The sequence below is a fragment of the Carettochelys insculpta genome, chromosome 20 (genome assembly GCF_033958435.1).
Source record: "Carettochelys insculpta isolate YL-2023 chromosome 20, ASM3395843v1, whole genome shotgun sequence".
Taxonomy (NCBI): Eukaryota; Metazoa; Chordata; order Testudines; family Carettochelyidae; genus Carettochelys; species Carettochelys insculpta.
The window spans coordinates 17,294,160-17,310,194 of record NC_134156.1 but is presented as its reverse complement, the minus strand read 5'-3'; the positions used below and the strand labels follow the sequence as shown (position 1 = coordinate 17,310,194).

The following is a 16,035-nucleotide window of genomic DNA, read 5'->3' as shown; positions in this document are numbered from 1 at the left end:
TGCTAACTGTTACATTGCAGGAACCAAACTGTTGCCTTCCATTTTTACCTCAGAACAGGTACAGTGTCATTCTGCCAAGGCAGGACAGGCACGAGCAAGGCGGTTGCCTTGGGCTTCACACCTTCAGGGAACCCACATGCCAAATAACAATAGCATCCACTACCCGGGCCCTACTGTCTGTGTACCGCCTTAGGCGCTGCCCACTGGCCAGGCCCCTCTGGGCCAGCTCTGAAGACAGAATTACTTTGCTGTGCTATCCAGCCTTGGATCAGATGCCCACACACATCTTTAGGCCAAGACCCTTAAGTCTTGAGGCTCAGTGCTGGAAGGGGCCACAGAGAGCTGGCAGAATGACAACTCCATGGATTTTGGAGGAAGCTGCCCCAGGGGGTTCTCCTTCCGGCTGGGGCTCTTCACATATGCACATACAGCTGGACGCCAGAACTGGGTCCCAGGTCACAGAACTACAGGTTGAACCTCTCTAATCCGGCACTCTCTTGCCCAGCAGCATCCCTTAATCTATAATAATTTTAGTTAGCCGGACAACCATTTATCATGAGTGTTTCCTGTTGCCAAGTTTCCTGTGGTTTCAAAGTTTGTTTACAGCCACCAGTCCTGGCTCTCAGTGTTCTGTGCTGTTATTCAGCTCTAAATTACCTCTAATTGTCTTCTAACAGTCCAGTCAGTCCAGGGCTGGGGCAGTGCAGAGAAGGATGGAGAACAGAAAGGCTTCTAGGCTGTTTCCTTCCAGGACAAACCATACGGGCATCTGTGAATCTTGGATTAGTGTGATTAGAGTATTGTTGTCCAGCTGACACTGTTTAAAAAAATGACTTTTGCTCTCACTAAATCAAGTAGAACTTGTCTCTTCTGAGAAACCATTGATCACAATCTGGGGTAACAAAGGATCTGGTTTAAGTTAGCGGATACTTTTTGCCCGAAGCAAAGATGTTGCATCAGCTTAAGGTTACTCCAAAGCTATTTATTTTGAAAGCAACCAGACTGCGTTTTGTAAATCACACTGAGGGCTGTTTTGGGAGTTTGCCTCACATTTCCAGGCCCCTTCCAGAGACAGCTTTTGCCCCTGACTCTCCTTGTGCTGCACAGGTCCTCTCCACGATGGTCCTCAAAGAGCTGGGACAACACAATGAAACAATACCTCGTACTTCTACCACATCTTTCACAGGAGGATCTCAGCCAGTTTTTCCTAACATTACGCAAACCACAGAAAAGACAGGTAGCTATCATCTCCCTTTTACATGAAGGAAAACAGGCCCAGAGAGGTGAAAGAACTTGCCCATTTCTCACAGTAATATGTGTAGCACCGCAAGGACAAGAATCTAAGTCCACCAGGCTTTTAAACCTGCATTTTATCTAGTAGCGCATGCAATACTCAGTGACATTGATGGAAAAGACCAGGTCTGCAGTAGAAACTTGCTGGTACAGCCACAATGGTCAGGGGTGTGATTTTGTGTTCTGGCCAACACGGTACATGTAAGCTATCCCTGCAAGGCACTCTTCTGCAGGTATAAGCTGCACCTCCACTGGGAGGTTTTCCAACATAGCTATACCCATGAAGCACACCAAGCCTCAGGTTGAAATTACCGTCCTTGTGTACTGTGGGGCCATGAACTATCTAAGTAACTTTCAAAAGTGATATACGGCATCATGTTCCAGCAAAGCCCCTCTACCATGTACATTGGACCAATTGGACAATCCCTTCCCTAAAGAATGAATGGACACAAACCAGCTGTTAGGAACCTGAAAACACATAAACCTGTGCATGAGCACTTTAATTTGGCAGGACACACTACTGATCAAAACAAAGCGCTTTTAACATCAGATTACAAAGGAAACATCTGAACTGGAATTCATTTTCAAGTTTGACACCTCTCACTGTGACTCAACAAAGATCTCAATTACCTTAAACTTTACAAGGACAATTTCCCCACCTTTGATATTCACAGTGATGGCAGACAGCCCACTTAACAGACACTTGGCAAAGGGGTTTTCTCTCCCTACCCCTTCCTTCCTCCCTATTTAGTGGATTCCTCAAGGTTGTTTTTTTTTTCCCTCTCTCCTTTTTTTCTCCCAGTTCTTTTTCCTCTCAGTATTTCTCCAGATCTGAAGAAGTGGGTTTTCCCATGCAAGCTCATCACCTAATCAATAATATTTGTAGTCTTTAAGGTGCCACAGGACTGCTTTTTTGTTTTCTGAAGATACAGAGTAGCACGGCTACCTCTCTGAGACTGTAAGTGAACGCTGTAAGTTCGAGGAATGATGCCAGGTAATACCTCTGTTGTACTAAAAAGTACCACAGCAGCTTGGAAGTTGCTTTGTATGCATAAGTCCTCTATTTTGTACCATAACAGAAGCCGGGCTGCTGGCTGTACTGTACCAGCTGCTCCATCCCTCAGCTCTGCTGCCATGCCTGAGGAGAGCTGGCAAGGCACGCAGGTCAACTGGTTCATTTGGTGTAACAAATCTGTTCCCTGTTTCCAGAGAGAAAAGAAAGAATGCTTGGCTGGGACACAGAGACTCCATCTCTACAGGGATCCGTAGCCTGCTGTTCAGCATTGTTGGAATCGCTGGGCAAAGTGTGAAAAAGTTGACCTGTGCTGTGCTTGGCTGCCAAAGACAAGTTGTGTTCAACCCTTTAAATAATGTCTCAGCTGTAATTACTTTCTAGATCATCTCATCTCTGAAGGTAGCAAAGTTAGTTAAACAACTTCAGGTTTTATCTCCTCCTGCAGCTGTTGCCGTTTGTTTACAGCCAGCACTTCCATTGTGTACTTTTAGTGTCTCCTCTGTGCCAGAGAAAACCAACTGGATAACAGAAAAACAAAATCACTATTCATTTTCCTGGCAAGTAGCATTTCTTCCTAGTGTCTCAGACAGAGAAAAAGCCACCTGTGACTGCATTTTTTGCTGTTTTTGTGGCTTCTTGAAAACATGTTCTGTTATACATAAAATATGTAAATGAGGCAGCAGTACGTTTTCTACATACTCAATGTGATTCTCATACACACAGATGAGAAATCACTCAAAATGATTCATTCACCTGATGACTTTCACTCAGTCTGTGAACAGCATCAGCAAACTTCAATGTTGTATATTATACTTATTTTTCTGAATTGTAGGGATAATTTTGGCTCTGTGGATGATTCCAAAGCAGAGTGTTGCAAGTTTTCGCTATTAGAAACTCAAGCTGGGCATATGAGTATGTTTATGGTCCCTTGTTAAATTTAATAACTAAGTTTCCCATGTGATTCAGAATTCTAGATGAGGATTTTTGTGAATATCCTCCAAGATTTGCTTAGAAATCACTAATTCCACAAACATTCCAGGACCAATAAAAGCCTTTTCATTAAAATATTTCCAGAAACCAAATACAGAAGGGACAAAAAGAGTTTAAACAATATATTTAAAGAATATGAATGAATGTTAGTAGAATTTGCCCAGCCCTCATGTTACACACAGATGCACATACTCTTTCTGAATATTGTTTTAAGACATGTATTTATAATGCCATCATCCTTGTTTCTCTTGGCCTATATATTTCATGTAATAGTGCCCTGGCTGGCTTGAACCCAGTAGATATATCTCCAAAGCACGAGCTTATTCCAATTTAGCTCAAGTAGAAGCTGGAAACAACTGTACACACAGAACCCCTCTAGTCCAGCAGGCTCGGTACCTAACCAGTGCCGAATGAGAGAATTTGCCTGACAACAGGAGGTCAATATTGTCTAGAAGCATTACCCACACTTCCACTGCTTACTGGGCTCTTCGGCTACATCTACACTAGAAGCATTTGTCTACAGAAGTTACTGTCAGAAGAGACGTTCCAACAAAATGTCTGTCGATAGATTGCATCTACACATAAAAGAAGATTGATCTTTTGATCCACTCTGTGGACAAAGGGCCTTCTGGAGTGTCTACATGGCTTAAACCGTTGACAAAACACATTTTGTGTGTAGATGCTTTGTGAGTTTTGTCGACAAAAACCCAGTTTTGTCAACAAAACCTCTAGTGTAGACAGTCTTGGAAGACATTTAGGGGTAAATTACAGCTGAATAACAGCACAGAAAACTGAGAGCCAGGCCCGGTGGCTGTAAACAAACTTTATGGGACCACAGGAAACTTGGGCATACCCATGATACGTGGTCTTCCAGATCACTAAAATCATGCCAGACCACGGATGTTGCTGGATAAGAGAGTGCTGGATTAGAGAGGTTTAACCTGTACGTTGAGATCTCTTGAGGTGGGGAAGAACACAAACGGCCATCATCAAGCACATACACATAGTCTGTGTCTACACTGAGCCCTAGTGCTGCCAGTTTGATGCAAATAAGCAGTCTTGAAAATGCAAAACGGTGATTCATTTGCATATTCATACATTTAATGTGCATATTCATGAGGCTAATTTACATTTTCACTGCAGAACTCAAGCAGTGTGGACATGGTTCTGCCAGCAAAAACCCCCTTTGTCAGTAGAACTATGTCCGCACTGCTTAAGTTCTGTTGCAAAATGCAAATTGGCCTCATTAATATGCACATGAGCTGTATGTATATGCAAATGAACAATCGTTTTGCTTTTTCAAGACTGCTTATTTGCCTCAAACTGGCAGCACTAGGGCTCAGTGTAGACACGGTCATACTGCCTAACATCAAGTCAACTCCATGGAAACTTGTATGCAGGTTACCCCATCCCTCATCACTGCCACTCTCAAGGAAGAATCTAGTTTAAAAGTTGAGCTTTCAAGCAGGTTCTGAAGATCATGTCAATTTGACTTCCAGTGAAGCAAGTTCCAGACCAGAATTTCTTTAACTAAAAAGAGTGCTTCCATTAGTCCCTACAAACCTTGGGAACACAAGTAGAAGCTGCTCAGATGATCAGAGAGGCAGCATGTTAGGAGAGACGTAGACTGTAATGCCTCCAGGACTGGAATCGGTCAGGAATTTTCACTGGAAAATACAGATTTAGATCCAAAGTATTTTGTAAAAACCTATCAGGCTTGATGAAGCACAGCCAGGTTTCCTCTCATGGTGGGCTTTTGCAGGGACAACCCCGCCACGCAGACTGTCCAGGGTCAATAACTCCAGGGCTTGTCAGCTTCCAGCCTCAGAGCCAGGAAGACGTCTTTAACCTGTTCTCAGTTCCTGGCTTTGCTGTAGGACATCTGGCAGCCCTGGGAGACCCACAAACTGAGCTGCTGCTGTGGTCTGTGAAAGCAACAAGTGTCCAACACCTCTCCATATCAAGGCCACAACTACATATCCCGGCTCTGTTCCAGCCCATCAGGATCAACAGAGTCCTGCTTTCTGATGACACTGAGTTTGTTTTTGCAGATAATACAGATTGAGGCTCTTCCATGTTGTGCACTTACCATAGCAAGGGACGGTCCCCGCGTGCAAGAGCTGATGGCCCACAGAGATCTGACACACAAAGGATGGCAGGAGAAACAGAGCAGGGTGGAAAAGAGAGGCCACGGCTGCACTGGGAAGAGAGCTCAGGTTTCCTGATCCCGAGGCTAATGCTTAACTGCTTGTCCAAGGGGATATTTTCTTGACTTTCAGGCACCAAACTACAGCGAGTGTCCCAACCAGCCCACCCTCTCTGCAGGGAAAATTTGATACGAGACCTGTGAGCTGCTCCTGTGATAGGCAGAAACTTGTGACTATCCCTCCATCTCGACATTGCCAACCACATCAGCCATAGCCCCCGAAATGTGCCCCACCTGGCCAGACCTCTGCAGCGGCTAGAGTTCTGTTAGTGCCCTTTTGGCTCTGGCTTCTTGCTGCCAACAAAGTCACACTAATGTGGACTTGTTTGAGAGGCAGCAGAAGAAACTAAATCAATAATGTTTTAACAGTTCAAAACGTTCACTCATAAATATTGATAGAAAAACAGCCAGCCACACTGGTGAAGTCCCAGAGGTAATGTGTGGAACAGATGATCTACAGTCCCCTTCCTCGAATTCATCACCACAATCTTTGAAAGCAGATCCATTCGTCATCCTAACGAAGCCATAGAAAAAGGACAATCAATCCTCGGCATAAGAGCAAAAAGCAGAGGTGTTTAATTATTACCCAACATGAGTTATTCACTTATTATTGCACCAGGGTCTTTGGCGTGATGAATCATTCCCTACACCAGACTGTAACAACTGTATCTGAAGTCTAGACTTCCAAGTACTTTAATGGAATGCAAAGACATGTACATACAAGGATTTCAGTGCAGGCATTGTCTGTCAGACACATTCCATTTTTGCTATTTGTAAAGGTTTCATCAGCATAATCCTTGGTGCCAGACTGGGTTTTCCTTGACGATAATAAAAATGAGCTCTCCATGCACTGGGTTTTTATAAATATATGAAACAGCTCAGGCTTCCCCCATCTATTCCAATGTCACCTCATTCCCCAAAGGAGATTTATCACCCCTTGTGCCAGATGGCAGTTCACTGCATCCACAGGTCCCGGCACTGTGGTCGTTAGGTTACAGGGATTTCCAATGGACTTCTGCATTGGAATAGTGGCACCATCTCTGTCAGCCTTCAGATTTCCAGGGGTAGACCCTCCTTGGTGGATTTTATTATTTGTAGTACAGTAGTGCTGAAAGATCACAACTGAGATCAGGGCCCTGGTACACCAGGAGCTGTACACAACACACATACGAAGAAATCTACTCTGCTTCGCAGTGCTTATTGCCCCATCTCTGCTCTTTGCTGGGAGGCCTTCACAGGACGGTGAAGTAGGATAGTGAGAAAGAAGTAAAGAGTCAATCCATGAGGACCAGCAGCCCCCATTCTAAGTGAAAAATACATCTTAGGCCAGTACTGGGCAACTTGCAGCCCATGAACCACAAGCAGCCTACCGGAGCTCCACGTGTAGCCCCCAGACTCCATGGCTGCCCCCACCCCCACACGCCTTTTGTGCACCAGAGTCCCACACTTCCTACGCCTTCCCCTCCCTTTGCATGATTCGCGTGCCCCTCAGCTCCTCCTGCTCCTTCCCAGAGATGAAACACCATGAATCAGTGTGAGAGAGCTGAGTGTGGGGGCGAGGAGTGTACATGGGCCATGGCCACTCATGCAGCCCACCCAGTATGGGTTTACCCATCCCTGTCTGAAGAATGGTCAGTCACTTCCAGGAGTTCAGAGGAGGCTGTCTGCTGGGCCAGGCCGGACTGCTCAGTTCTGTCCATTGAACTCTCTTTCAGTAAGGCATCTGAGGCTTATGTTCTTCTGCTATGCACACCAGACCCCAACCAAGCTCAGGCCTCCACTGTGCGCACAAGACTCTTCCTGTCTCAATGAGCTTATAAACCAAGGCCAGGACAATGACAATTCTGTAGCTGGAATCGACGTATTTAGGATCAACTTGTATGGTCATCCTCGCAGCGGGAGGCTGATGGGAGAAAACTCACCTGTCGACCTCCCTTACTCCTCATGATAATGAGGAGCACCAGTGTCAACTGTCAAGCTCTGGTAGTTCGATTTGGCATCTCCCCACTAGGCCCGCAAATTCTGAAGCTGGCAGTCTGTACCTGGGGTTGGCAAACAATGCTGTTCAGCAATGCGATGCCGGAGTACCTCTCCGGGCACGAGCCTGGGCACTTATTATGGAGACTCTGGGCTGCCCAGACACCAGTGTCCCCCCAATAGCTCTCCACACCCAATTTGCAAAATCACGATCTGTGCTCATCCTGCACAGCAGGTCAACGTGAGCAGTCCCGACCGGCAGTTTTGAGTCTGGAAATCAGTCCCGCACGGGGTTTATGGCAGACATGCAGCCCTCCAGTCTGTGTCATCAGAACCCACGCAGCCTGGTCAGCTGCCTCACCTAAGAAAATGCTGAGAATTGCTGGCTTCTCAGTGCTCCACCATGTGAAACTACTAGTAGGCCGCGATCCTCCTGAAACCCTGAAAGCTGAAAGAGCAGAGGGAGGAGAAGGAACGTCCTAGGGATGACCCCTGCTAACATCTTTAAAGCTATGTATACACCAGGAAAAGTAAGTCGATTGCAGCCACGCAATTCTAGCTACAGCAATTGCATAGCTGGGATCGATGTATCTGCGCTCAGCTTATTTGGCCTTTGCAACTGAGGAAGGTCGATAGGAGCATATCGCCAGTCCATCTCCCTTACTCCCCACGTCTCACAAGGAATCGAGGGGTTGACTGTGACCCTGAGAGGTCAACTTCGCATGTTCCTACCAGACATGCAAAATCGAACCCCCTGAAGATTGACCCTGAGAGGTATCAGAGAGGTAGCCATGTTAGTCTGCATCTTCGAGAACAACAAGAAGTCCTGTGCCACCTTATAGACTAACAGACAGTTTGGAGTATAAGCTTTCGTGGGCAAAGACCCGCTTCATCAGATGCATCAGATGCACCCTGAGAAGGTTGATCTTCCGAGCTAGTGTAGACATAGCCTAAGACACAGGCCACGATGAATTTTTCAGAAGCACCCAGCACTGGCTTCACTTTGTTTATATCAAAGCTAATGGAAGCTGTACCATCCACTTCCGAGCTCAGCTACCCTGAGCACTTCTGAAAGCCACACCCAGACTTTGAGGGTGTGACCCGCCCCATCTTTGCTGGAAACAGAATGGCTGCTCCTCTTTGCTTAACATTTTACATCAGAAGCAAACCCAGAATCCAGGACTGAAATCTGCTCCTCCTACTGGTTCACTTACCAGGTTGACGAAGTCCTGGTAACAGATCTTCCCGTCTGAATTATTGTCTGCCAAGGCCAAGAGAACCTCCAACTTGTGTGGGTCCAACTCAGAGCCGTGTCGTTGGAGGAGGTTCCGGAATTTCTCAGTGCTGATGTAGCCAGTACTCTCGGGGTCAAACTGAGTGGGAGAAAACAAAGCAAGAATTATTTCCTCAGCATTATGCAGTGCCTACGATGCTGACCTCCTAAGAATTCAGAGTCAGCCGCAGGCAGTAGCATTGCTGCCGAGTGACATTTTGCATTGCAAGCCATTGCAGTTTTATTGCTTTTGTAGGTAGCATTGTAGGCTGTGGCACAGCTCTTTGTTTCTGGGGATGGGAGAACTCCTCTACTATCACCCAATCAATACCAGCCAGTCAGTTATACTAGGTGTGGGGGAACACGGTCTTGGGCTGCTCTACACTAAGGAAATTCAACCCTAGTTGCGCAACTTTGGCTACGAGAATTGCACAACTGGAGTTGACCAGCCTTAACGTCGAATTTCCAGTGAGGTCTCACTGTGGAGGGTTGATGGAAGAAATGCTCTCACTGACTTTCCTAAGGCTATGTCTACACTAAGGACAACAAGCCGATTGCAGATACGTAATTGTAGCTACGGTAACTGTGTAGCTACATTTGCAATATCTGCAATCCACTTACCTGGCTGTGCTCACTGAAGAAGGCTGACGAGAGAGTTTCTCCCATTGACCTGTCTCACAAGGAGTACAGGGTCAATGCCAACCCTGATAAGTTGATTTTGTGCATCCCTTCCAGATGCACAAAACTGAACCCCAGAAGATCGATGGTAAGCAGTCGATCTTCCAGGGTAGTGTAGACACAGCCTTACTCTTTGTGTCTGCAAGGAAGACTGCTGTCAAAGGGGGACTCTCAGGGTTTGATTTAGCGCATTCCTACAAGGCACACTAAATCAAACCCGAGAAGATCTACTGCAGCAGTGTCGACCCTCCCCTTAGTGTAGGCACACCCTTGGGCATAGCGTCTGGGCTGGAGAATGCAAAGGTTACGTCTTCCTGAGACAGGGAAGGGACCAGGAAAAGACATCAGTGGGTAGGAAAGAAAGCCCCTGCATTTTCCTAGAGAACAGCCTTACATCTTTGGTTGCCGGAAACTTGGTGTGATCATCACGTCTGTGGTTAGGACATGTGAGAACACAACCAGTTTGAACGGAGGAGGGGAACAGCCCTTGCAAGGGGAGACCATGCCAGGCTCCCAGTAATCAGAGACATACCCCACAGCTCTAGTACCTGCAGCATGGCAAACATCTGTTTTCTAAAGTCAATTCCAAACACAGACTACAAGGCAAGTAGAGTTATGCGGACAAAGAAACCTCCCTGAATGAACTCTGTGTTCAGCTACAATCCCATCTCATCTTAATCTTGCTCAGGGAGCAGATGTGCCCAATCAGACTCTTCATTCCAACTTCTGTTACCTCCAGCACTTGCCTCGTCCTACAAACTCACAGATCACTCTTGGAACCTGCATCTCAAAGTAAATACAAACCACCAAGCCTCGGCAGGTGTGGCTCTGCTTGGCCAACAGATCCATCTAAATGAGTACAACAAGAAGCTCTGTGGCACCTTATAGACTAACAGACTAACACGGCTACCTCTCTGATACATTTAACTGAGTGTTCATTTCTGTTAATACTTTTATCGGTGAACTTAAAACTAACAACTCACAGTTGCTCCTCGCAGGCAAGCAGCCAGACGGCTTACAGAGATTTTCAAATTCATTATCCTCTGAAGCACCAGGCACCAGGTCTGAAAGTAACTTAATATTTATTACAGCATGGTTTCCCAAACTGTGGGGGCATGTCCCCCCGGGGTGTGTGTGAAGATATTCCAGGGGATCACGAGGCAACCCAGTCCCCCCATCCCCAGACATTCCCCACATCCAAAGAAAAAGCTGGCCCTTGCTTCTGGCTCTCAGCCCCTGCCACTTCACGTGAGGCAGCCTCCGAAGACCCACGTAGAGCTAGCTGCCTCCTGCAAAGGGGAGTGTGGGTGGGTTGGGGGGAGGAGGAAGATAGAGTTAGATGAGGGCTGGAGGTGCCTGGCTTTGGGGGAGGGGAAGGGCTCAGGCAGGCGGCTCACAGGTGGCTGGGACGGCTGGCTAGCAGTAAGAAAGAGGTGGGGGGCATGAGGATTTCTCAAAAATCAAAAGGGGGCATGATGCTGAAAAGTTTGGGAATCGCTGTCTTACAGGCACTGTCCTATTGCAAACCGGGTCCCTGCCAGCTCTCTAACTAGCCTTCTGCTGACTTCTGCCACAGCTCAGCCAGCTCTTGCGCAAGCTGCATGCCAGGATGCACCCGCTTGCTTTCTTCTCTGCCAGGCACCCAAACAACATAACTTGCCTTGCTTGTCAGCCACCTTCACCCTAAACAATCTCGCACCGTTTGAAAAATACCACCCACCACACCCTGAAACATGGACACGTTCCTGGGAGAGGACTGGAGCAGAGACTAGCAACCACTGAAACCCACTTACAATAATGCAAAACAAATCTGAATGAGCAGAGAACAAAACAATGCAAGGGTTGGAAAATTTGCCTGCTGCCAAGAGATTTAAGAAGCTCAATCTACTCTATGCAAGAAAAGGTTCAGATGTGACCTGATCGCAATCTGCAAATAGCCACACGAGAAGATTTCTGACAGCAGAAGTCTCTTTAATCACCAGAAGAAGTCATTACAAAACAGGCTGGAAGCTGAAGGTAGGCAAACTGAGACTAGAAAGAAGAGGCACTTTTTTAATAATGGGGACAATCAATCATTGCAACAATGTACCTAAGATATGGGGGGTTTTCTCTCACAGGAGTCTTTAAATCAAGCCTGGATGTCTTTGAAAAGTTATGATCTATCAGTGGTTGTCAAACTGAGTCAGCTTCCCAAAGAGGGTTATGACCCCATTTAGTAGGGTTGCCAGGGCTGGCATTAAACTTGCTGGGGCTCAGAGCAGAATCCAATGCCCAAGAGTTTCAATCCGGGGCGGCGGGACTTAGGTAGGCTCAGGGCTTGGTCCCCCATCCTGGGTCATGCAGTAATTTTTGTTGTCAGAAGGGGGTCGCATTGCAATGAAGTTTGAGAACTACTGAACTAGCTCCACCTAAAGTTAGGCGCTTGCCCCAGTAAATAATGGGAGAGGTTCTCAAGCTGGTGTCAGGCAGGAGGACAGGCAAGCCAATTGCAAGGTCTGCTCTGGCCTAGAAAGTCTATAGAAAAAATAGTGCTCTCACGTGATTCTCCAGAGAGTAAAGGAAATCTCCCTCAGCCTAGGAGCACGGGGGCAGTAAGGTCCAGCAGTGTGTGGCTCCAGCCTTCCCTGCCCCTGCCCCAGCTATAGCAGAGGGGATAAGGAGGGTGGGCACCAGACAGCCCCAGCTGTCCTCAGCCCCAGTCAGAGCACAGCTCCAGCCTTCCTCAACCCTTGGAGAACTGGCCGGGCTGAATCCTGGACAGCCCTGGCGGCCATGCACTGAGAGGGGCAGGGACTGGGGGTGAAGTGAGGGCAGGCTGAGCTGGCTCTTTGGGAAGGCCTCTTAAACCCACCACCCATGCCTGCATGTTCCCCTCTCTTCCAAAATGCCTCAGCCCTGACTGAGCCTCGCCTGTTCCCATTCTCCACGGCCCTTCCAGCCTTGCCCGCCCCAACCAGCAACAAAGGTGCCAGTCAACACCGGTTAAGGAGAATGGCCTTTGCGATGCTCGGCTGCACTGGGACCCAAACCACATCACCTTTGCAAGGAAGCTAGATCACTCACATAGGCAAGGCCACTACAGCTGGGTTCTACTCTTGGCTAAGGGCTGCCACCCTGTGTCCTCATCCGGACGCAGCACCTGCCAGAACGCAACACATGATGGATGAGGAAGCCAAAACCAACACCAGGTTCAACCCACTTCTTTTTTAAGCTTGAAAACTAAACAAATACGAGCAGCTGGACCAATCTGCTGCAGCTCCAATTTGGTCTAGTCCCAGCCAGCTCTCAGGGGCTGGGAGATTTGCCTTTGGTTTTGCAAACTTGACTCAGAAGAGCCTGTATCCCACTGGCCCCTCTGTCCAGATAATTGTATCAAGCTTGTTGGCTGGATTCAAAGGTGGTGGGGGTGGAGGAGGATGGGACAGGAGCATTTCAGTGCAAGAGGCGGGTATATTTCCCTGGCTACATCTTGGATGTGAAAGAGAGTTCAACAAATGCAATACGGATTTCAACAACCTTCAGTGTGTCCTAGCTGCTAACAAAAGCTTCGATGCCTGCACCTTTTGGCTGGCTTGCCTCGGACACAGCAGAAGAAAGGCTGGCTTGGCAAGCAGCCCGCCCAGCAGGGGAACAGCGTGCCAGCCGCTCAGTCCAGCCCGGCGTTCTCCGGCAAGCAGAGCAGCTGAAGAACTCCCAGGAGAAAACTGACCTCTGCGCAAGGCCAATTGTTTCCAAAAGGCAGCATGTGCGTAACGGCTCCCGTCCGCACACTGAGCCAGCCTGGGCCCCTAATCAGAGGGCTTCCGCCGCGCGTCTTCAACATGCAGCTGCCAACCTGCTCACTCGAGTGCTCTCCAACAGAGTCCTGCCACTGCTTCCCTGGCGACAATCACTCTCGCTGGCGGTTCACAGCCCCGCAGCGGTGACCGCTCTCAGGCGTCTGCTGAAAAGCCTTTTTCTGTTGTTCTGTTTCAATGGAATTGTCCGGGCCAGGGGGCCGGGGGAGGCAGTTAACAGCAGAGGCGATAGGTCTGCTGTAGGCGTTGGAACAGCGACGGTGCGTCGTTTTGTTGCTGGAGGTGTGGCCTCAGCACAGGAGCTATCAGTGGGAGTGGAGGGTTGGAAACAAACAAAACAAATGATCTGCAGAAAGTCAATGCTGTGTGTCCTCCTCCACGCGTCCAGTTACGCCGTTGGGATGTGCCGTTACTGCCCGGTGAGCAGCAGCCAACCCCAAAGCTCAATGTCTCCAGCAGTTCCCGCTAAAGAAGGTCCAAAATTAAGCCCCTTGGTCCCAATATCTCAAGCTCAGATCCTAATGCTGCTCCTGGCCCCTCTACAATGGGCTGAAGACTGACAGAGTGGATCTTAATACCATAGCTGAACGCAGGGCTTGTCTGACCACCATGACAGTTCGTGACAAGCTGGGGAGTGGATCGACTCTGCACGAGCCTTCAGAGGATGAAGTACCCATGTGCACGCTGCTAACGCACACTGACCGTTCAGTAACGTGCTTGGATCTAGTCCCCTTTGAAAGGGGATGCTATCAAACCACATTAGCCAACTGTCAGCATGCAGCAGCGGAGTGCACATGGATGTAACTCGGTGGCGGGCGGCTGGAGGGTATATTCACACCTCCTCTTCTCATCAATTAAATCAGGGTGGGCAAGATCCAGCCCATCACACCTTTTAATCCAGCCCCTGGCCTGCCCCTGCAGCAGGGGGCAGCTCAAAGCAGCTGGCTGCTCTCTGTGGTTCTCCATGCTGCAGAGCAGGGAGAGGCTGGCATACTGCCCTCGCCCCTAGAAAAACTGCTCAGCTCCTACTGGTTGGAAACTGGCCAATGGAAGCTGAGAGATTTTGGTGGGGTGGGGACAGTGCAACACAATTTCTCAGCTCCTATTGGCTGGTTTCTGGCCAATTGGAGCTGAGAGATTTTTGCATAAAGCCTTCCTCCTGAGTGTTGAGAACCACGTGGAAGGGCCAGTGGACTGGGGCTGCTGGCAGGCAGGAAAGCCTGCCAGAGAGAGTGCAGCTGGCTGAGGAGCTGCTCAGTTAAGCATCTCCTGACCCGAGCCTCTCTCTGGCACCACACTCCAACTCCCTGCCAGGCCCTGCACCCTGCACCAGCACCCTCCCTCAGGCCAGAATTCTCTTCTGCATCCACACCCTCTCTCAGACCCTGCACCCCAATACCATGCCTTGGGTCACAACCCCCTCCTTCACCCAAACTCCCTCTCACACCTCACCCCACCTCCTGCATCCCAGCCCCCTACCTGGAGCTCCCTTCTGCACCTATCCTCCACCCTAGCCCCCCTCCACAGAAAAGTGAAGCCCTTGACCGCTTACCAAAATCTTGGAGTGCCCCCCCCCCATCAAACATTATTGCCCATTCCTGAACTAAATGGTCATCTAAACAAGCCCTTAGACATCTCAGTTCAGGTCCATTTCTCCTTCCTGTTAGCATGGCCTGTAACTCAAAGGCCAGTCTAATTTTGCACTGCCCAGCACCAACATCAAATGGAATTGGTAAAACCATACACCCAAGAAAGAGTGTGTCTTTAGCATAACAGCAGACAGAACCTTTATCAAGCAGAACTTATGCTGCCTTATCCGAGGCAGTCAGACTTAGTCATCTAATAAAGCAGTCTCCTACACTGGCGATCTCAGGGCGCTGCTGTACTTAGGCTCATTAACTGGCAACGTTTGCTTCAGTGCAGCCATTTTACTAACTTGTATTGGTTAACTGTATTCACAGATTCAAGGAGAAGGGCTTATGCTGCTCACGGCTGATACATTCACTCCTTGAAGTCTGTTTGTCTGTTGGCTAAAGCAGGGAAGGTAGGGGCAGAACCCAAGATTTTGCCCCAAGCTATGTTAATAGCACTTTGTTTGCCCTTGGAAAAGTAACTTGTGACTAGGCAAGCTGATCAGAAGCAATCTGAAGTGTGTCCATTTCTTTAAAGGGGAGGAATTTGACACCCCCCACTTTGTAGCAATAAGAGCTACAAAGATTGTGAATAGCTTGAACTGACACTTGTTATATACTAAAGCATGGCAAAAACATTTGCAAGAAGAGCCTACAGCCAGAAGGCCTTTTGTGGCTTGAAAACACTCCACAATTTCTAGTCACTACTGTGACATCAGCACTAGAGTCAAAACAGATATGACCTTGTCACTCAAGTGGACAGCAACGTGCTTCTAAGTGATTAACTGACTTCCCCAACATCTGAAGTCCACGCTGGTAATTTTAGACAACTGTCCAGTCAGAGAGCGCCTACCTACCCCTTACACATAAACAACCAGCTCTCATTCTTCATGCAGCTCTGCTGCTGTGTTTTTCCCAGCAATGTTCCACTCAAATGAAAGGAACAACAGCAGGTACCTAGTACTTTCTGCAGCATGCTGAGCATATTATGACTGGAATAAATCCTATTCTTATAGTACAGCAGGCCTGCTGTTGCATTCATTGATCAATACTAACTTAGTAGGGCCCAATAAAATTCACGGTCCATTTTGGTCAATTTCACAGCCATAGGATTAAAAAATCGTAAGTTTTGTGATTTCATCTATTAAAGTTTGAAATTTCACAGTGTTGTCATT

The 16,035-nt window shown here is 48.1% G+C and overlaps 1 protein-coding gene across 4 annotated transcripts in view; it reads right to left on the bottom strand.

The window, feature by feature from the left end:
• Positions 1–16,035, bottom strand: part of RHBDL3 (rhomboid like 3) — a 154,091-nt gene that overhangs the window by 70,591 nt on the left and 67,465 nt on the right. For all 4 annotated transcript variants that reach the window (XM_075014537.1, XM_075014539.1, XM_075014538.1 and 1 more), the window contains one exon: positions 8,696–8,854. In XM_075014537.1, coding sequence (XP_074870638.1) covers positions 8,696–8,854 — 159 coding nt within the window. The remainder of the gene's footprint in view (positions 1–8,695; positions 8,855–16,035) is intronic.